This window comes from Chinchilla lanigera, unplaced genomic scaffold, assembly GCF_000276665.1.
Source record: "Chinchilla lanigera isolate Chin_1 unplaced genomic scaffold, ChiLan1.0 scaffold00041, whole genome shotgun sequence".
Lineage (NCBI taxonomy): Eukaryota > Metazoa > Chordata > Mammalia > Rodentia > Chinchillidae > Chinchilla > Chinchilla lanigera.
Window position 1 is genome coordinate 18,261,713 of NW_004955442.1, and position 21,951 is coordinate 18,283,663.

General features: G+C 50.9%; 1 protein-coding gene across 17 annotated transcripts in view; it reads left to right on the forward strand.

The window, feature by feature from the left end:
• Window positions 1–19,846, forward strand: part of Gnb1l (guanine nucleotide binding protein (G protein), beta polypeptide 1-like) — a gene marked incomplete at its 3' end in the record, with an annotated part of 57,478 nt that extends 37,632 nt beyond the window's left edge. For all 17 annotated transcript variants that reach the window (XM_013517929.1, XM_013517920.1, XM_013517921.1 and 14 more), the window contains 4 exon segments: window positions 417–542; window positions 11,355–11,517; window positions 15,503–15,601; window positions 19,631–19,846. In XM_013517929.1, coding sequence (XP_013373383.1) covers window positions 417–542; window positions 11,355–11,517; window positions 15,503–15,601; window positions 19,631–19,846 — 604 coding nt within the window.
• Window positions 19,847–21,951: the final 2,105 nt, after the last annotated feature.

Sequence of the window (21,951 nt, forward strand, 5' to 3'; positions counted from 1 at the left end):
CTGGGGATGAAGTCAGGGGGTTGTGGGCTACTGCATAGGGCTTCAAGCCACCTGTCCCTTGTGCTTGCTGTTCTTTCAGGACTGACCCCTGAGAGAAGGAGGGACACGTGCCCCTTTGTTGGAGACTGTGTAGCCTAAATTCAAGTGGCAGGGTTCTCCTTCCCTTCTGGAGCAGCACTTGCTGCCTGAGCTCTCCACCCAGGCCTGTGAGGGCCTTCCCACCCACCTTCTCTGGAAGCAGCCAATTTTATCCTTGATTCGTAGTTAGAGCTGTTGGCTATTAACCTAAAACCTCCAGTGGTCAAAATGCCCACATCTGCCAAGTGTGTGATGTCCGTGTGGGCCCCAGAGCAAGCTCAGAGTGTCCACCTGATTGCGTTGCCTGCTTCTGACCTGCACTGTGCTCCTCTCAACAGGTCTCAGAGTGGTGTTGTTCATATCTGGAGCCTGCAGACACGGAGAGCAGTTGCCACCCTGGATGGCCATGGGGGCCAGAGTGTAACTTGGCTGCAGATGCTGCCCCAGAGCCCGCAGCTCCTCAGGTATGTCACAGCAGCTCTGAGTGAGGTCCTAAAGCAGCCACTTTGTGACCTCCAGTGGGAATCAGGAGCACCCCAGCACAGGCCCTTGTGGCTCCACCTGGCTGGCAGGGTGAAATGGGAGACTTCAAAGATCAATTGAAAAAAAAAAAAAATGAAAGAAAGGTCAAGGGGGAGCCAGCCAGTTTGGCTACAGCATGTGGAAGACACTAGGCCAGTCCCATGTCCTTGGGCAGGCAGGCAGAGCCAACAGCTGCTGGCTTTACCATCTTTGCCGGGACCTTTATTTGCTCCAAGGCAGGGCTGCGAGGCGGCACCTCAGGAGGCTGGAGTGCTGGAACTGGTGACATCTGAGGTGGCTTCTTTTTTCTTTTAATCAGATTTTATTGGTACATTTTAGATATATATAATGATCACATTCATCATGCAGAATTTGTACCTGATGTAACTTGATTCTTTTCCCCCCCGTTTCTCTCCCCTCCCTTCAACCCCTCTTCCCTTCCCCATTTACAAACGCTTTGTTTCCATTTTTTCTTCTTTTCTCACCTTTTTTTACTTTTCCTTTCTTTTTTTTTTTTTGGTCTTTTTGAGACAGGGTCTCGCTATGGAGTTCAGACTGGCCTTGAGCTCACTTTGTAGCCCAGGCTGATCTCGAACTCTCAACAATCCTCCTGCCTCACCCTCCTGAGTGCTAGGATTACAGGCATGCGCCACCATGCCCGGCTATTCTCCCTTCTTTCCTTTCCATCTCCCTCCTTCCTTGTTTCCTCTCCCCATTTGAGTGAGGTCCTAAAGCAGTCACTTTTGTCCCCATTTGATGTCCCCATTTGAACATTTTCTTCCTATTTCATAATACCTATTATACATTTTGGTCCTTATTTATACTTTCAGTTTCTCATAACAAAGAAACAATGCAGTATTCACACATTTGTGTCCTATTTATTTCACTTAAAGAGTATAATCTCAAAGTGCATCCGTTTACCTAGGAATGTCTCAAGCATATTATTCTTTATGGCAGAGTAGTACTCCATTGTATATTTAAAGAAAAAAAACCACCCCACATCTTCTTTATCCATTCACCAGTATGGGTATTTGGGCTGTTTCCAAGATTTGGCTATTACATGGGTGCACATACATCGCTGTGGTGTGATGCTTTAAATTCTTTTGGGAAAATACCCAGAAGGAGAACAGCTGGGTCAAATGGAACCTCTAATTCTAATTTTTTGAGGCATGTCCACACTGATTTCCACAGTGGTTGTACCAATCTACACTCCCACCAGCAATGGAGAAGGATTCTTTTTTTCCCCAAAGTCCTGCCAGCATTTGTCATTGGTTGATTTCTTGATAATAGCCATTCTTTCTGGGGTGAGATGGAATCTCAGTGTTGTTTTAATTTGCATCTCTTGAATGACCAGTGATGTTGAACATTTTTTCATATATTTATTTGCTGTTTGTACTTCTTCATCTGAGAAGTGTGTATTCATCTCATGCCCATTTTTGGATTGGATCTTTAAATTTGGAAGGGTCTGATTTTTTGAGTTCTTTGTATGTTCTCAATGGTAATTCTTTGTCTGAGGAACAGCTGGCAAACATTTTTCTTCCCACATTGTGGGTTATCTCTTCACTTTGTTGGTGGTTTCTCCTGCTGTGCAAAAGCTTTTTAATAAGATGAGATCCAAGTTGTTGATTCTTTGTAATAGTTCCTGTGCAATTGGGGTTTTGTTTATAAAGTTTTTGCCTACACCAGTGTCCTCAAGAGTTGTACCATCTTCCAGCAGATTTAATGTTTCTGTTTTAATATTTAGATCTTTGATCCATTTTGACTTTAGTGCATGGTGAAAGATAGGGGTCCAATTTTAATCTTCTGCATGTGCGAACCAGTTTTTGAGGTGGCTTCTACCAGTGCAGGTGTGACATGGTAGTGAGGGTCAGGTTTCATGAAGGGCACCTGCTTTGACTATGAGTGGGCAGAAGTGACAGCACCATGGGCTAAGGAGGTAGAATGAAGTATAGGCTCAGACACCAAGAGCCCGGGGCAGAGGGGGAACCAAGTGGACATAGCAGGCCACAGACTTAGAGCTGGAGCTCTGGCCATGTGTCCCTTTCTGGATTGTAACAGCCTCCTTGATCACATGGTGATTTGCTTCAGATTCTGAGTGGATGCAGCGATGTGGCCGACTCCCTGCCTGTGGCCCCTGCAGCATCTCCTGTGTTTCTGCCCATCTGGGCTCCTACTTCTAAGGCTCTGGGCCCATGTGAAAGAGACTGTGTGGCGTGTGTGTATGTGTGTGCGTGTGTGTGTGTTTTCTGTATCCTGCAGATCACTTCTGTATCTTATCTAGACTGCCCTCAAGCTAGAAGGGGCCACAGGGGGATGGCCTATCCCAATTAAAGTGCTCACTAGCCCAGCCTCTGTTTATCTTAAGAGTGGGTTTCTGGTGCTGTGGCCTTTCCCACGGCATTGTGTCCAGGTGCTGTCTGCTGGTCACCTGCCCTCTAACTGCTGAGAAGAGTCTGCTAAAAGGTACAAGGATGGCCCTTCGCACAGCCTGTGCTTCAGTTCGGGCAGCAGCTTGTCACTCCCAGTGAGTGAGTGAGGCCATAGATTGAGGCCATAGGGAGCTTAGCATGGGAATGTCATGGGGGGCCACGAGGTATTCATGGCTGGCAGCCTGCAGTGATCCTGAGGCAGGGGCATCCCATGGTAGTTTCTGGGGCTGTGTTCTGGCATTGTCACTGTACCCTTCTAGAGATGACAGGCCTAGGGACACCAGATGGGCCAGGAAGCAACCGGATGGGCAAAGGGGTGAGAGGCTTCCCTGTTTTCCATGGGAAGAGGGAGGGGCAGAGCATGGCAGGGATAGGGAGGGTGTATTGGGAGCCAATAACAAGTCTTTTTCCCTGGCCACCTGGCTGCCAGAGCAGGCCATTGTCCTCACTCACAGGAACATCTACCCCGCTTGGGGACTGCTATTGCCAGCCCAGAAGCAAGGTCAAAGTGCTACTTCCCTGGGCAGCCTTTTCTCCTCCAGATTCATGATACTTCCCTCCTAGGACTTGGCACCCTTCATGTTTGGGGCATTCCTGTGACAGGTCTGTCCTCCTGCTCTAGACTCAGAGCCTGGGACACTTGGGTGCTGTGGGGTCTAGTCCCTGGAGGACAGGATTATCAGGCCCCTGATGGTCTGCAGAGCACTTTTGTGCTAGATTCATGTTTGCCGCCACCCAGAAGATAGCTGTGAGGGGACTGAGGGACCAGAGTTGTCCAGGAGGACAGTGGCTCTGGCCCTGAATGTTTTTGGAGCCTTCACCTAACCTTGCCTCCTTCTCCTCAGCTCAGATACCTCTGTGTGGTTTTGGTGTTTTCTTGATTGTCAGAGTAAACATCATTTCTAAATATCCCACTAAACCAGTTGCACTGGGGTTGGCCCTTGTAAATGTTCCCCAGGTTTTCAGCTGAGAGGTAGGCCTCTAAGGGGTTCCTGTTCCTCCAGGGCCCAGATGCCTGGGTGGCCTTGAGCAGTCCTCTGGGCTGCACAATGCCAGGCCTGGTGTGGGAGGCACACTCAGAGGGCAGCCTGGGGCAAGCATTTTGTGATGCCTCCTATCCCAGCCAGGATGGTGCTACAGAGGCCCTCTCCAGCAGGCTCAGCTGTGGGTCAGGAGGCCACAGGTGGAGACTGCAGGTGTGGAATGCCCAGGTGCATTTACATTGCACTAGAGACCGTGCCCTGCAAGGCTACCTCCCCTTGGCTGGTGCTCAGCTGTGTTTGAAAGCCACATCTCTATAAGTGGCCCTTGAAGATAGCCATGTACTTTCAGGTCTAGGGAAGGATAGAGGACCCCAGCTCCATCTACACCTGTGCCATAAAAGCCTCTTTGGCAGGACATTTCTTTTACCTTTTTCATTGTGAACTACACTGGCACTTATAGAAAAGTACAAGAAGGAGTGTACAGACAGTTGCATTATGACAGAGGCAGCACCTGCGTAACCATCTCCTGGTCAAGAAGAGCACCAATCCCAGCTCCCAAGTCTCCCAGCTCCACCTGCCACTCTCACAAGTGCTACCTACCCTCCATAGAGGTATACAGTAGTTCTGTGCCTTGTTTTTCTTTACTGTCTTAATATTTGTCTCAAAAAAGCATAAGCTAGTTTTATCTGTTTTTTTTTCCTTGAGAAAAATGGAACTCTAAGAAAGAATGCCTTTTGCTTCTGATTTTTGTCTCTTCCTAATCGCTGCAAGGTCCGTGCGGTATGTGTAGCTACAGCTAGTTGTTTCCTGTGTGGTATTCACTGGATGCGTCTGCCCACCCTGTTGGTGATCCAGTTGCCCACCTAGGGCTGTTATGAACAAAGCTGTCAGGAGGACTCATCTGAGTCTCCTTTTGCCCGGAGTACACAAACACACCTACGTGCTGGTTGGGCCCCTGAACCGAGCGCTGGGATGTTTGAGCCACCGTGCATGTGTGTGCTGGACTTGTCAGCAGACGCCCATCTGCACCTCCTAAAGCAGGCGTGCCCCTCCCCTACTTTACCCCTGTACATGGGGCCTTCCAAATGTGCTTTGATTTGAGTTTTTTTTCTAACCCTGATGGACCCTTTGCTTGTGTGTGTCAGTCACTCAGATAAACTCTGTCTTAAGTACTTCTTGGTCCCTGTGTGGAGAAGAGAGTTAGACATGTGAAAAGGGAGAAGGTGGCACAGGGTGGCATCCAGGAGTGCCTAGATTGGGGTTATTGAGGGTTAGGATATTGTTATAACATCAGAATATCTATTGCCACAGGATCCCTGCCAGACAAAGGTAAACATGCTCTGCAGTGCACAAGCCCAGCAGGAACCATCTTGACCAGGTGGGCAAGTTGCATCCTGTGCCCCCTCTCTGGATGGCCAAGGAGGGTGCACCGTCATCCTCATGGCGTCCCTCCAGGAACATGGCCTGGCTCTCACCACCAGACAGTGTCCCTAGTGAGCAAGGGCATGCTGGAAGGAGTGTGATGGTCTGCTGGGGGCTGATGAAGACCAGAAGCAAGTGCATTGTGCACCCCTGTGGGGCCCAGCAGGCCAGCAAGACACACTGAGAGAGGCTGCATGTTGTTGGGGTTAGGGGTGAAGTAGTGTCCTTGTGTGAGGAGGGGCACAAGTAAGAGTGGGCACATGTGTGAGTATGTGGGACCCAGAAGGGGCTGAGAGGCAGACCAGGGACAAGTAGGTCACCAGGCAGGAGGTCTTGTGGACATCTCCACACTGTCCTCATGACTGTCCTGTGAGTACAAAGTAGAATGTTACAGTAATCTCTTGTTTGTTGTTTTGTTTTGTTTGGCTTTTTGAGACAGGGTCTTGCTATGTAGTTCAGGCTGGCATTGAACTCACTGTGCAGTCCAGTCTGGTCTCAAACTCACAGCAATCACCCTGCCTCAGCCTCCTGAGTGCTGGTATTATAGGTATGTGCCATCACACCTGGCTAGTTACCATCATCTCTTTGTACCCACAGAGTTCCAGGACCCACTAAAATAGCAGAACCCATGGATATTCAAGTCCATTTTATAAAATGGTATAATATTTGCATAGAACATATGCAAATCATCTTTAGATTGCTAATAATACCTAATACAGTGTAAATGCTATATAAGTAATTATACTGTATTGTTTGAGGAAGAATGAGAAGAAAAAAGGCTGTGTATGGTCAGTACTGATGCAGTATTTTTTCCCCAAATATTTCTAACCATCTTTTGGTTGATTCCACAGTCAGAGCCCATGGGTAGAGAGGGGCGACTGTCCTTGAGAACAAGCTGTTTGCTTACTGCCTGCCCCATTGCACATCATGCCTCTAGGCGTGAGCACAATGCTTGGCTCCCTTCCCCACCCGGGCCCTGGTCCTCCATTGTGCCAAAGGTACCTTGTTGTCCCTGTTGCCAAGGTTCTACCCTGGGCTCTGCTGTCCAGCAGAGTCTCATGCAGGCCGTGTGAATGTGTGTCCTCCAAATACCCAGGCACATTTAAACATCAGCTTGGCAGATTCTCTAGAAACCAAGTAGAAACTGATATGGAGTCGCTGTGGGCCAGCCCCAGGAAGAGCGCCCTCCACAAGCCAGGTTCTCCGAGGCATGGGCCCTCATAGGACATGGCCACCCATAGAATATTTGTGCATGGTAGCAGCTCAGAGCAGTTTTGTGCAAATTCTTCAATTTCCCACCAACATCTCTTCTGTTTTAGGGTTTACTGAGTTATCTGGCTCCTCAGTCTACTCTATTCTGACGTCATTTCTCCAGGGGTTCCTTGGTTTTTGTGACCTCAACATTTTTAAAAAATTTTTTTTTTATTTTAAAGAGTAAAAGAAGGACAACAAAGCAGTAGGGGGATACACCGAATTACAGACAAAGTGGTAGGACCTTATCAATGGTTGTTATTTTACCTATTGGTATCTTCAAGGTAGTTTCTCAGGAAAACAAATAGACAAGTAATAGTGAGTTACAGACAGAAATGGCAGGAAATTATCAATGGTTATTGTACTATATCCTGGTTTCTCCAAAGTGGTCTCTAGGGAAAACAAACAGAGCTATACATGAGTGATCAATCAAATAATCATTGCCTATTCTCAGTGGTTGTTGTTGCAAGCACATAGTAACAAACATCCATTTACAAAGTAGCATAGGAGCAATACAAACATTACAGAGTTATGGACAGATTGGTAGGAAATCATCAATGGCTGCTGCAATACATGTTGGCATCCTCCAAGTGGTTTCTCAGGAAAACAAAGATATGCAAGAAAGGTCCAACAAGTAGTTACAGTCCAAGGGTTGTGAAAAATAGCAGGTTACCTCATCAGTGACTCCCCTCACTGAGGTATGAGGGCTGGAAGGAAAGCCAGTATTGAAAAGAAGGACCAAGAGACCAGCACCAGTGTCCAGCAACGGGCTACCCACTTTTCCCTCCATACTCATGATTTGGCGGGGCTCCTCCTTCTCCATGAAGGCGGTTCTACAGAATCTGAATATTGGACACCCATGTAATCCATGAAGTCTCGGTGCAGACCTCTCCGGAGCTCCACCGAAGCCTGTACAGTTAGGGGGAGAATGGCCTCCAGGGGGTTCTCCCCAGGCTTTGTGCAAGGTCCTCCTGGTTTCCAGCTCCCCAATGGCTCTCGCGTCCCCAGTCAGCTCGACCTCTGAGTCTTCGGGCGTCTGTACTCTAGTGTTCACTGTGTTCTTGTTCATCAGCTGCTCCTCCGCCGACTCCGGACCTCTCTGGCTCTCAAGGGCAGGGCCAAGAGCGACCCGCCGTGTGGCATGTTTTCCCAGAGGTTTCTCCATGTCGGGATGGTTCACGCACGTCTCCGGGCGGGCCTATTGTGTCGGTGCTTCTTTGTGGCATGGAGGTTCTTGACCGCGCTGCGCTGCATTGGCCGGCCCTAGGGCCGGTGTGCATCTCCGAACCGCTTCCCGGGTGCCTGCTGCCTGCCTTTCCCGGCGCCAGCGGCGGGGCCGCCTGGGCGGGGCGCCTGAGCAGCGGGGTCTGAGCCGGGTGGTGAGGGCCGGCGCGCCCTAGCCAGGCAGCCCAACCTCAACATTTTTGAAGAGTACTGCTCAGATGTTTTGTAGAATGCCCCTCAAGTTGGGTTTGTGTGATGTTCTCTCAAGCTTAAAAGAGGGTTCTGGGTTTGGGGAGGAAACCTACAGAAGTAGATGTTCTCATCCCAGGGTACCAGGAATGTGTGGTGTCCTCATGGCTCATTGCAGCTGAGGTTGACCTAATCATTTGGGTCAGGAGGTGTCTGCTGAGGCCCACTGCCAAGATCCAGCAGGTTGAGCGGGTGGAGATCCAATGGATTGAGCATACTTAATGTGAAAATCTGAAGCTTTTTGAGTGTTACATCAGCTCTCAAAAAGTTTAGAACTTTGGAGCATTTCAGATTTCATGTTTCTAGATTAGGAATACTCAACTGGTAAAGTCTATGCAACTGTTTTAAAATCTGAAAAACTCTGAAATCCAAAACACTTCTGAACCCAAGCACTTTGAATAAGAGATCTTCAACCTGTATTAATTCCTGGATTCCTGAGCCGCTGGTCTTGCCCACACCATGGAGGAGCATTAAGTTTCATCTCTTGAAGGCAGGAGATTCGTGAACATGTGGGCCTGTGTTGGAACCAGCATCATTAACTAAGGATATTTGGAGGGAGACAGTCTGTCCCTGTATAAATACCACGTCTCTCCTTAGAGTTAGCATTTATCAGTGGGTTCTGCCTGCAGGTTACTGCTCGGGTGTTCTCATGGGAACTTTCTTTGGGGGCGGGGCACTCTGTTTCCCTCATTTCTCTTTGCTTCCCTTTTTTTAGAAGTCTACTTTAGTTGAAACTAGTGAGGAACACCTGTGAGGAAAGCTTTTCTCTTCTTCCCCATTTATTTATATGTTTACTCATGAAAATGGACTTGTGGGGACTCATTTCATTCTTTGAGTTAATATCCTGATACTGTCAGCATTTATCACTCAGCTCTTTCCAGCTTTGAGGCCTATATCTTTTTGATGTGCCACTACCTTTTACTTTATTTTTTAAGTATTTCTATTTTTTTCTGGTGCTACTTGAAAGATACTGTCTTGGTTACTTTTCTCTTGTTGCTGAGACAAAATATGCAATGCCCAAAATTAAGGAAAGAAAGATTTATGTAGCTCACAGTTTGTGGAGGTTTCAGTTCATAATCAGCTGGCTCCAACGCAGGGTGGCACATGGCAGAAGGCAATAGTTCATGGCGCTGGCAGAAAACAGCAAAAGCAACAAGAGCAAAAAGGAGGAGCAGCTGGAAGAGCAAGCCTCTTTCCCTCCCTTATATTGTATGCAAGCTCCCCGCCCCAGCGCGGGTGTAGCACTCACACGCATTATCCCAGCATTGGACCATGGATCAATCAAAAACTCTAGAAGCCCGCCCCATAACTGCATGAGGCTTTGAGCGGACATCCAGATACAAACCGTAACAGATGCTTAAAACTCACCTTATTTTCTTCCCTCACCCCAACCCCAGCATTACCATTTCTTTAGAAACCTGGCTTCTATGTTTAGAGAATGGGATTAACTGAGCTCTGGGTACTAGAGGGTTTGTTGCTTCTAGGTGCTTCGGGTGGGCAATGTTGGAGGACATGTTGCCCACACTCCTGTGCATATCTGCATTCATCTCTGTGTGTCTGAGCATGTATGTGACATACACACTTGCTGACCTCTGATTTCTGATAATCACCCCACAGACCCAACCTCTGTAGCTCTCTGTGAGGGAGAAACTCAGTTCTCACCATCCACCACTGTTATGTGTCTGTTCCACCCTAGTAGGTATGTGCAAAATGTTCAGAACTGCTGCCTCTCTTCCCCTGAGAAACTAAACTAGCTGTGGTGGCACATGCCTGTCATCCCTGCACTCTGGGAGGTGGAGGCAGGAGGACCACAAGCTTGAGCCCAGCCTGGGCAACTTAGTGAGACCCTATCTCAAAATTGAAAGGAAGGAAGGAAGGAAGGAGGGAAGGAAGGAAGGAAGGAAGGAAGGAAGGAAGAAAAAAAGAAAGAAAGAAAGAAAGAAAGAAAAAGAGAGAGACAGGGAGGGAGGGAAGGAAGGAGGAAGGAAGAAAAAGAAAGAAAGAAAAAGAGGAAGGAAGGAAGAGAGGGAAGGAGGGAGGGAGAGAAGAAGGAAGGAACAAAGGAAGGAAGGGAGAAGAGAGAGAAAAAGAAGAGGGAAAGGGAAAAGGAGGTGTGGGCATGTAGCTCAGTGCAAAGGCCATGGGTTTAATCTCCAGTACCACCAAAAGAAATAAAGAAGAGGAGGAGTAAGAAAGGAAAAAGGAAAGAAACCACGTCACCACTTGGCTCCCTGTATTTCAGCAGTTACATTTCTCTTTAACCAAAACACTCCCCAAGCCCTTCAGGTCAGCTTCCCCTCCTACCCTACAGTGCAGTGGGTCATCTACTTTGTCAGTGTTTGGTCCTTCTAGGACTCCCAGCGTCTCATTCAATTGGCTCTTTCTGCCATGCACGGTGACGTTCACTCTGTGTGTGTGCAGTTCTGTCTTGCAGATGCAGAGTCCTGCAGCTGCTTCCCCAGGACCACACAGAGCAGTCTGTTGCTTTGCTGGGCCCAGAGCTGCCTGCTGCGGGGAGTTTTCCCCATGGTTCTCTACCTGTTTCATGCCTTTTCTAGAATGTCACAGGAGCACGGATCCTTTCAGGTCGTTTTTTTTTGTGTGTTTTTTTTTTTCACTCAGCAGATCATTTCTGAGCTTCCTCCAGGCTCTTGCATGGGTCAACAGTTGGCTCCTTTCCGTTTCTGGTGGTATTCCATGGTGTGGTCAGGAGAACAGGGTTATTTCCTGTTTGGGTGATAACAGGTAGAGCTGTTGTAAGCATTCTTGTATGGGTTTTTAAAATAAATGTAGGTTTGAAATTCACTTCAGAAAAGACCTGAGTGAGACTGCTGGATCTTTAAACCTATCTCAAGAGAGAAGAAAGGAAGGTGGAAGGGAGGGTGGGCCATGCATCCGTGGGACAGGGAATAGCAGGAGGGCCCTGGAGGCTGGTCAGGGGCCCGAGCACCCATGTCTCCAGTCTCTTGTGAGTCCTGGCACTGGGTACCTTGGGTGCAGACTCAGGTGTGAGTACCAGGTGAAAAGGCTTTGCTCACCCAAGGTCCCCGGCCTGGGATGGTCTGGTACTCACCACAGCTGCTCTCTCCAGAAATGTGGCCACCTTCACCCTTAAGGAGCTGAGGGCCCAGTACTTGTCTGGAATGGTATATATGTGCTTTCTGGGTTTCACAGCCCCTTCCTTTTGCTTTGTCAGTCAGGGCCGGGACCTGCGACTGTGCCTGTGGGACCTGGCAGAGGGCCGAAATGCTGTTGTGGACTCCGTGTGCCTGGAGAGTGTGGGCTTCTGCCGGAGCTCTGTTCTGGCTGAGGGGCAGGCACGCTGGATGCTTGCAGTGCCAGGGAAGGGCACTGACGAGGTGAGGACCAGCTCTCCTGATGCCCTTTGTTCTGTAAGCCACTAGGGGCTGGGTTTCTTGTAAACAGAAGTGCTTATCCTGCATGCCTGGTGAAGAGGCATCCCCGGCTGCCTGTTGGGCTCTGAAAGCTGCTGTGTGCTGGCATAGTGGCCACTTGCTTGGCTGCAGCTCTGGTGGCCTTAGGCTGCTGCACGGCTGGCTCTGCCTTGGCCTGGTTGTCTGTGAAGTAGGCTAGGGTGAGCCATCCTTCCGGGGTGGTGGTGAGAATCAGCAGGGGCCAAAGGGAGGTGCTCTTGCCTTGGAGGCCTTGGAACCCAGTGGAGTAATAATCATGGAGGAGAGCAGCCAGGGATAGCTGACTGTGCAGACCTGAAGCCACATGTGCGGTTGGGGGAGAAACCTCTGAGTTCCTGTGGGTACTTAAACCAAAGCAGGAGGAACATTTGGGTGACGGCAGGAGGCAGGAGATGAGAAACCGAGGCCCTGGTAAACTAGAATGCAGGGCGCTACAGTGGCAGTCATAGGCTGGGGAACAGATGAGCAGAGGAATGTGTAGAGGAGAAGACTCCAGAAGGCAGGGAGGTCACTGTTTGACTCAAGGTCAGAGCAACAGGAGGAGGTACTAGTGCTATGCACCTGGTCAGGTAACAGGAGGAGGTATTAGAGCTATGCACCTGGTCAGGTTGCAGAGTATTGTCCACACCTTAGGGATAAAGGAAGCAGAGTCCACCAAGGAAGGGTACCCAGGATATAAGGAAAGGTAGGACATGGGAAGCCAGGGCAGAGGACAGCATAAAGGGGGTGGGGTGATGAGACCACAGGCCCAGCTTCTGGAGAGAGTGGAAAAGGACCTAAGAGTGGTGATTGTCAGGCTTGGTAGGTGTGTGGGACCATTGCAGAGGCAGGAGGCTGGGAAGGGGCTATCGGCCATCCCCTTGTAGGCTCATAGTCCTTTGTGGCCAGTGGTGCCAGGCAGGGAAGCTCCTACCAGTGCCGGCAGATCAAGCCTGTACACTTGGTTAGGCTTGGCCCCCACTCAAGAAGTCATTTTTGTCTTCAAGCAAAGCCGGTTCATAAATAATGAGATAGGAACAGGCATTTATTTGTTCATGATTACATTTAAATCACCAATTAGAAGCTACATACACTTTTCTTGCCAATTTGCCAAAAACCTGTTAAAAGTTTTATTAATGTGAGAAGGAGGGGCATGCTTCTTCCTGGATGGCGGGAGCAGGCGGTGGCAGCTTCTCCCCAGCTGCAGACCCATGAAATGCCATTCTGAGGTTTGAGAGAGTTCATTCCCAAGGGCGGTGCTGCTGGCCATCCTCCATGTGCTCTCATCTCAGCCAGGCCCAGGCCACTGGCTGGTGCATGGTTAGCCTGCCGCTTCCCTTGCTGGAGGCCATCCCCTCTGTGGTTTTAACCAGCTTCCTGTCCCCCAGTTCTCCCAGTACAGGCAGCATTGGTAGTATTTTTCAGGAACAGTCAGTCTGGGAACCTTGCATGTCCTGGGAAAATGGTTGTTTTCCACATTCTCACCTGGAATATGCCTGGACTGAGCCCTGGAAAAGCATTGCTGGCCTATGCCCAGACAATGCCTGGGGAGCATATTCCTGCCCTGCTCAGCTGTCTGGGTGGCCACACTTGCCCAAACCCAACTTTTTCCTTCTGGAAACAAAACTTGCAGTTGGGTGCCAGATGGAAAGCACCTAGTGTCTGAAGGCTCTGACTACAGCAAGACCAGGAGCTCCTTCTCTGACAGCACAAAGCCTGGATCGGGATGCCTGGGCCAGGTGGTTGTGTACCTGCCCCTTGATGCCCAGGACCTGGGCTCTGTACTGTGCAGCATGTAGGATGACACGTCAAGAAACGGCTATTCCCACATTCCCTGCTGTACTTCCCAACCTAAGCCCTCAGGCTGCCCTGAGTTTTACTCTCACCCCTCTTCTAACAGAAAGCAGATTTGCTATACAAACCCTTGCCTGCACCTTCTGGCCCCTTGCCCTCAAGCCCCTCTGCAGTGCTACCTGAGGGGTCTTTCTGAGCCCACAGATCAGGGTAGTCCTCAGTTATAAATTGTGGACTGTGCAGACTACATGTCCTGTGACTTCTGCCTTCCCCCAGCTACCCCAGGAAATGTGCGTACTGAGGGCTCCTTCTGCCTGCAGCATTTGGGTCATAACTCAACCCTGGCCTGGTGCCCACGCCCTGCAGGCTGTGCTTTGTACCTTTAGCTCTTCACACAGTGACAGTGGTGGATTCTTCAAGGAGGAACTTGGTAATAGAGTCTGTATTATCCTACAGAAAGCAAAGAGGGGCTCAGAGCTCCCCCTCTGGCTTCTCCTGGGTCCCTTGTTGCTCTGGCCTCACCTTAGTTCTCCTGGATCTTGGCAGAGTGCTCTCATCAGCGTCCCCATGTGGCTCAGCCTTAGATATATGCATGCACGTTTGTTTGTGTGCTTGTGTGCCTGAATGTGTACACTTAGTGTACATGTGTGCGTTCTGTGTCTGACTCATCTTTTGCAGCAGGTGGGACAGAGCTGTGAGCTGTCCTCTGGTGCGCAGCTGTTCAAAGCTGGGCCACTGTGGGGACCCTGGTAAGAGCACTGTGCCCTGAGAGCACCACAACCTGGCCCACCTGTCAGGGGTGGGTATGTCAACAGGACTCTAGCTGAAGGACCAGGCTGCATGTTCATCTCTCTGCTCTGCCTGGAGGCTGCCTGGGAACAACCCTCCAGCATGCATATGGTACATGTAGAACTCAGAACCAGGGGACCAGGCATGTTTTCTTATGTAGAGTAGTGAGGGCAGTGCAGCTTTTACCTGTCCAAGCACTGGCCCTTTAGACACTGTCTGCCTAGCCTGAGAGGCCAGCTAGTGTGAGTTCTATCCAGTTGACATCCCAACTTCTGTGGACCACAGGCTCCCCATGCATAAACCAGGGAATGCCCAGGGCTAGCCTTGCTGTCAAGTTTGGCTCTGCACATTGATGTTCTTGACACATTATTGGTAGACAGGGAAGTTCTGGGCCAACATCCCTTACCCCAGTTTACAGAGTCATGACAGAGAGCACAGGCATACCTAGCTGGCAGTAGAACCACCCAACACTACAAACACAAGGCAGGAGAGCATTTAGCTGCCCAGTGTCATGTGGGAGCACACTGCTCCTCTGAGCTCACAGGAGGGGATGCCCAGTCCCAACTAGGTGGTTGAGGGAACCCAAGCACTTAGGGACACAGCACAGCTAGGGGCACAGTTCCTGTCTGTGGTGTTCAGTGACTAAGTCTACTCCTTACGGCCTTGACCATCCCTTAGGGATGGTGCTGAGCAAAGTCTGGCCTGGCTGGTGAGTAGACGGGCAGCCCACTCAAGTTAACACACTGGCCTGTGAGTCCTGGCTGTATGGGCCACAAGACACACCTTCCAGCCTAGGTGCAGGAGGGCCCAGCACCCACACAGCCTGGATATTCAGGATAGCACTCAGGGCCTGGAAAGCCAAGGTCCAAATGGTGCTCCCCTTGGTGCCCACATCTTGCTCATTTCTTAGGCTGATGGTGGGTTTAAGGTGCTCCTGTGCATTTGATACTCCTGAGAGTGCATAGAGTGATTTCTGCATCGAGTAAAACCTACACTGAGGAAGGAGGCAAGCAGAGATGGGAGAATGACCAGGCTAAATTAGGGCTGGCTGAGCCCGGCCTGTTCTACCTTGATGGCAAAATCAAGAGAAGTCAAAAGCAGCCACCACCAGTCTGTCACAGGCTGGTCACTCAGGAATGATGTGAGCACTTGTTGCGCAATGGCCCTGCAGCGCCCAAGCCCATGATCCTGTAAAGCCTAATTAGGAGACTCGGCTCCCAGGTCCTACAGGGAGGGGAGCAGACAGAAACTTGCTGCAACCTTGGCTAATCGCCTTAAAAGTCTCTTGTTTGTATAGCACAAACTTGACTTGGCATCAACCCAAATCAACTTGTTTTCTTACTGTCAGGTTCAGATTCTGGAGATGCCATCCAAGACGTCAGTGTGCACCCTGAAGCCGGAGGCAGATGCCAAGCCAGGCATGCCCATGTGCCTGCGGCTGTGGCAGGTAAGGCGGGCGTACGCCAGCCCCGCCCTGCAACCACGCCTGCCAGCTATGAGTCAGGCCCCATTCAGGGTTTGATTTGTCGTCAGATCAATGGGACAAGACCCCCTTCAGAGAACACGAGCAGGCCACTTTCTGTGGCCCCTGTATCCTTGGCTGAACCTCTGCTTCCTCTGGTAGCTGCTGCTGCTGCTGTTGCTGCTTTGAAAGGGCTCCTGAAAATCCCTCAGTCCTCCAAATCCCTCGCTCCTCCCTCTGGGATGCCTCCTGATGGTGGCCATGGGGGGCGGGGACAATCAGGTCATCTGCCTGGCCTGTTCTGTAGAGGGATGTGTGCCCTTCTTCTGTCTTCCTGATCTCAGACTGCCAAGGCCAAAAGGAAAAATGCTGACTAACCTCGGCAAGCCCACGCCGCCCTTGCCATGCTTGGGATTAATTTATGTTACCTCTTTACCTCTTAGAAGTAGGAGTGGGCTTAATACAATGACTTTCCCTGAAGCCATTTCCTACTTTTTCTATTATACTTTCATGTTAGAGAAGGTCAGGAGCACTTCAGAGCTGGCAGTGAAAGCTGGGCACAAGTGGGCGTCACAGTTGGGATTTGGGAGGGATCCTCCCAGCCCTTCTCAAGGTGAGACCTGCTCCCACCACACCCCCCAACGCACTGGCTCAGCTGTTAAGTTTCTCCTTCTGGGGTCATCCATGCCTAGGGCTACAAAGCATATGGTTTAGGGTGTTAATTTCTGAAGAATCCCAGAAGCCTCAGCCTTAAGCCTCTTCATTGGTGCAGAAACCATGGTGGATAAGTCATCGAGCAGCACCCCCTCAGGAGCAGTTGGTGATCCCTGCACCATCTTCTTGGTTCTGTTCAGTTCTTAGAGCTGTGCTTTGCTGGGCTCTGGTCAGGAGGAGGCCTCTTTGAACTCTTTTTAAGAATTAGATGATGTTAGGAGGTATCTGCATGCCCCACGAGAACCTTCCAGACACCCCCATAGGTACTGTACTTCTGTCTATCCATGTGAGAAGACTGATGGCCTTCTTTCCAGTTGACTCCTCCTCTGCAGTTTCTTGATGGAGAAGGTTCAGATTGGAATTTGGGGTCTCCAATAAGCTGATCCTTGCGCACTGCCTCTGCCACGCAGCCTGAGAGAGAAGCCCCAGGGGGTTTGAGGCCTGGAGACTTTGGAGAGACTTGCCTAAAATAGCAAAGCTCCTGAAGCCAGCAGTTTTATTCTCATCCTGCAACAGAAACTGCAGCAGAGCCTGGGTCACTATCCTCCTTATGTCCAGATAGGCAGACAGGGCTCCCTGAGGACTCACGGGTGTGTTCTTGGAGGAGAAGGTCCCCGCACCGCACTTCCCAGCCGGCTCCTGCAGAAGTGCCCCAGGCAGTAACCATAGTGCTCTCAGGTCCTGGGGCAGGAGTTCCCCACTGCTCCTACTCCTGTTCTGCTCCCTGGGAAATGTGGGATGTTGTGTAATCATGTAAAAATTCCAGCAGAAAAATGTGTAGAAAGGGATGTACAAACTTGTTAAGGTAATTAATGTAGTTGACAGAAGGACAAATCACAGTTTTGTTGGTAATATGGATGCAACATGAAGCCTCTAGAAAAGCTAGCCTCCAGTGTTCCTTTTTTCTCCCCAAACCTGTAGGTCTAATTATAAATTTAGTCTGACTGTGGCAAAGTGACCAGACTTGGTGGTTTTTTTTCTGTAACACTTAGTGTATTCTTATTTTCCAACTCAAAACAACCAATCTGTATTATTAGAATAATTACTGCATAAAAAGCCAGCATGTAAATCAGGCCTGAGGCAGCATCCCTGGCACCAGCTCTCAGAGCAGCCCCCAGTCTTGCACCCAAGATTGTGTGCAGAGTGCTGGCTGCTCCCCATGGGAACTCAGATGCTGCATACCAAGGGACAGGAGGAGCTGCAGAGCAAGTCTTTGTTTCCAGGTCTCAGTTGAGGGAGAGGGGAGGAGCCAGAGAAAGCAGATCAGAATGACTTCAGATCCTCAGCCTACAGAGGTTGGGCAGCACGCGCAAGCACTGTCTGGCCTATGGAATCTATTCCTGGGAGGCTGTGGGGACTCCAGGTACAGCAGAGAGCAAGGTAGTTGAAACCATAGGGCAAGCACCTCCAGAACAAACTGGAGACTCCAGCTATCCCATGGAGCCATGACAGATGGGTAGCCACACATAGCCCCTGGATTAGGTGTAGTGCTCAGAACTCAGAGGCCACAGCATGATGCAGAGACTGACCAGAACCAATGTCAGTGATGAAAGGAGTTCCTAGAGACTTCAGCTCAGAAAACACAGAAGGAAAGAGTCCCACAGGGAAGGCAGAGGGAGGGCTCAGCCAAGATTGCTGGGCTTGGGACTAGGTGCCACCAGAGCACAGTGCCACAGTGGAGTGACTCTCAGTGGCCCCAGGTGAATTCTTAGAAGTTGGCCTCTGGGGCAGGGTCCAGCAGGTGGCCACACCTTGGCTGGTGGCAGAGGCTAACATGTTCCTGGTTAGGCTGCAGAGGGTTCCAGGTTTTTCTCACCTGGCTTTGACCCTTCCTTGGATACCAACTTTGCCCAGAGTGACCCAGCTGGAGAGGAATGCCTGCCCACAAGGTGTTGCCATGTAGACGGCCTGACTGTTTAATGTGCCCTCCATTCACATATGGGAGAGGAGTAGCATAGCCTGCACGAATCATCTCTGAGCAAATGATCTGAAAAACATCAGCATGGGGCCCTTCCTTGTAATGGAGGCACAGGAACAGTGCAGCTGCACAGCCAGGCCTTCTGCAGGGTGGAGGCAGGACTATCTTGGGGCGCTGGGCACACCTGGAAACCGAAGACAGTCCTGCATCTCAGGGTGCCAGTCAAAGGGCAGAGCTGGGGCTTTGGCAATAGAAGAGAACAATTCCAGGTGATGCCTGAGAGGAATCACTCAAGAGGTTGCACAGCAGCCTTGTGCCTCCTTCCAGGAGCCTCCCTCTCCCGTTCTATGTTTGTGAATTGGAAGTACTGTCAGAACATAATCAGCTTACAAGCCATTTCTGGGGACATATGGTAGCCTCCTCTGTTCCAGCTCTGGCTTGACAGATTTGCTGTGCCCGTGTGCAAGCCCAGTGGCTGTGTCCTTCCCATCTCTGGCAGGCATCCTCCAACCCAGACATGGTTCTCCCAGCTCTCGTCACACAACCCCCAGCCTCACTTTGTGACACTGAGGACCCTGTGCCATTTGAAGATATTGTCCACTGGTTAAATACATGCCCTGGGCCTCTGCCTAAACCAGGCTTCCCTGCTCAGCCACGTGAGGTTTCTCTTGGGCCTCTGCTTAGTGCCAGGACTGATGGCTGTGTCCCCCAGGGTGACTTGGAATCCTGCAGCGCTCCTCTTCTGTAGTTGTTTTAGAGGCTAAATAAACGAGGCGTTCGCCCAGGGCACGGAGCCCTCTGACCCTCACCCTCATTCATCATGATAGCAAGGGCCGCTAGAGTTCCACGAGCACCAGGCTTCCAGGGGTGGGGGCTTCCGCAGCCACGCTGACAAAGCACACAAAGTTCATTTTTCACGGAGATGGAACTTGTGATTTTCCTGGCTGGGGGTTCTAGACAGGTGACCATCCCAGCAAGGAGTGGCTTCAAATTTGTGGCCTAGGAGAGGAGGCAGGAAAAACGGGTCCCTGACAGCCCCTGAAGCCTTGGTGGGTGCCCAGTGCCTCCCCTTTCAGGCATAAACCAGTGCTAGCAGGTGTCAGGCCTGGGGGCTGGTGAAAAGTGGCCACATGAGGCCTGGGGGCCCCCGGGTGCACAGCAGGGGTTTTCCCAGGCTCATGGCAGTGCTGTCGGGCACAGGTGAGCCTGCATAGGGAGGCACTGGGGTACAGAGTCTCAGGACTGTTGGCTCCATGGAAAGCACAGGAAAGTGCTCCCTGACTGTGCTGCCCTATCTTTGCCTCTCTCCAAAGTCCTGTTTCCCTAAAACTCACTGAAGGCCAGACCCTTCTGGGAGCTGACGGTTATGCTATTCCCCACAGGCAGAGTCCAGTTCCCGCCCCTTCCTTCTGGCTGGCTATGAGGACGGATCTGTGGCCCTGTGGGATGTCTGGGAGCGGAAGGTGTGCAGCCGTGTCTCCTGCCACGAGGAGCCCGTCATGGGCCTTGACTTCGACTCTCAGAGGGCTCGGGGCGTCTCTGGCTCCGCAGGGAAGGCACTGGCTGTCTGGAGCCTAGATGGGCAGCAGACCCTGCAGGTCAGTGTGCTGGGCCCTGGGCCTCATTTATCCTGCTCTGCACTAACAGTCTGATAGGCTGAAACAATATTTAGGCATGAAGAGGAGCTGCCGCAGATCCCTGGCTAATTAATCACTCGGAGGCGGTGCAGGCGGGCTTGTCCAAGGCTGTTGCAGGAGGAAGGGGGCGTGGATGTGGGCCAGCCCTTCACATGGTTTGGGTTTCTCCCAGACCTCAGGTTAACAGCCGTCACGTCTTGTCCATCTAGAGAAAGGCACGTAGAGTACAGGCAGACCCAAACCCCTTTGTGAAAACTCAGAGGAATTTGGCCAGTAAGGAACTGATTAATCAAAAACAAAACAAAAAACCTATAGAAAGTTCCACGGAGCCATGGCCCCCAGTGGTGGTCTGCAAGTTGGCCCTAGGAGGCTGTTATTCAATGCCAGCAAGAAAGTCCATGGGCAGAGGCATGAGGTCTTGGGGTTGAGTGAGGGTTGCTGGAGATCCCCCCATGATGTTTTGTGGACTGTCCCAGCTGGTGTGTCTTGAGATGGCCTGGTGTCAACGTCTGGATTTTTGACCACAGGGCCCAGCACAGGGTGGCCCAGCCTGCGCGTTTCACTCCATATAGTATGGGAAAGCACAGCTCTGCAAGGTCCCGCCCAGCAGAGCCCGGTGAGGAGAGGGGATGGGAATGTGGGATCCAACGTCAGCAGGGCATGTGTTCACACCTCCTGGGACCCACTTTATGCTTGCAAGACAAACCTGTGCAGCATGGTGAACTCAGAGTAAACCTGTCCTATCTGTCTGTCCATTCTTCCATCTTCAGTGTCCTGAAGAGGCCAGTGAAGGCCCTGGCACCAAGGGCGGAGCTTCTCATGCATCTACCTAGAAGGAAGGGTATCTGAGGCCTCAGAATGGTGGGCTGGGGTGGGGAGTGGGTCCGAAAGCCATGGTAGTGATGGTCATTTTTAGAACTGGAGGCTGAGTCACTCTGGGTGCTGGGTCTGCGTGTTCTGAGTTTCCACCTGATGGGCGTGGGAGTCTCTCCCTCATATCCCTCCCTCCTGCTCTACGGGCCCCAGTGTTTGTCCCACTATGAGTTGACTCTCATTGACCTGACTTGACAAAGAGCTGAAGCGCAGGCAGCTTCTCCGAGAGCTCTTAGCTCCCACCTAAGCTCCCTGCACCCCAGGCCCCAGGAAGGAGGCATCCTGCCCATGTCTGCTCAGCCTCTCCTGGAGTGTTTGGGAAACAGCTGCTGGAACTTAAGACTTAAATTTATGGGGCATGTTCCAGTCCAGAGACGAACTTTTACTCTACTAATGAATTGAAAAGTTAAAGCAGAAGGGGGAAGCAGGAATAAATGAATTGAAAAGTTAAAGCAGAAGGGAAGGCAGGGATTTTAGCCTGGAAGTAGTTGGGGTAATGGTGGGCGCTGGGTAGATCCTGGCTCAGCCAAGCACATCAAAGGAGGAGGAGAGGCCCCCCCAACCCCCACTGAGCACTGTGCTGCTGGGGGGGATGTCCTGGGGGGATAGAGAACAATCTAGGGGGAGGGTGAAGGTGTCCCTCTCTTCTGTCTCTGTTTCTCTTCTCTCACTCCCTCTTGGTATGGTACTAGAAATTTAACCAAGGACCTTTGTACTAAGCTACATTCCCAGCCCTTTTTTGTTTTAAGGGTCTCACTAAGTAGCTCAGTTGCCCAGGCTGAGTTCAACATTGTGTTCTTCTTGCCTCAACCTCCCAGAGTGCTGGGATTATAGCTGTGTGCCACCAGCCTGGCAAAGGCATCAAAGTCTCATCCTCAGAGGTCCTGGAGATGTCGGGTAGATCCCAGGCCTCTGGGAGGAAGCATCCAAGGTGCTTTGCTATCTGAGGGTCTTTGACATCTGGGAGCAGGTGAGGTAGCCTTGAGCCCTTGGTATCCACAAGCATCCTCACCCATGCCATGATACTGCAATATGGCTGTCTGCCTTGGCCCAAGAGCCACATAAGCGCAGATGTGCCTTGTTTGTGTCCTCTTGTTCAAACCTCTGTTGAGCCCAAATCAGCCTCTCCCAGGCAGGCACTAGGAGCAGAGATGTGGATGAGGTTCCCTGCAGCAGAGCGTGGGTAATCAGAA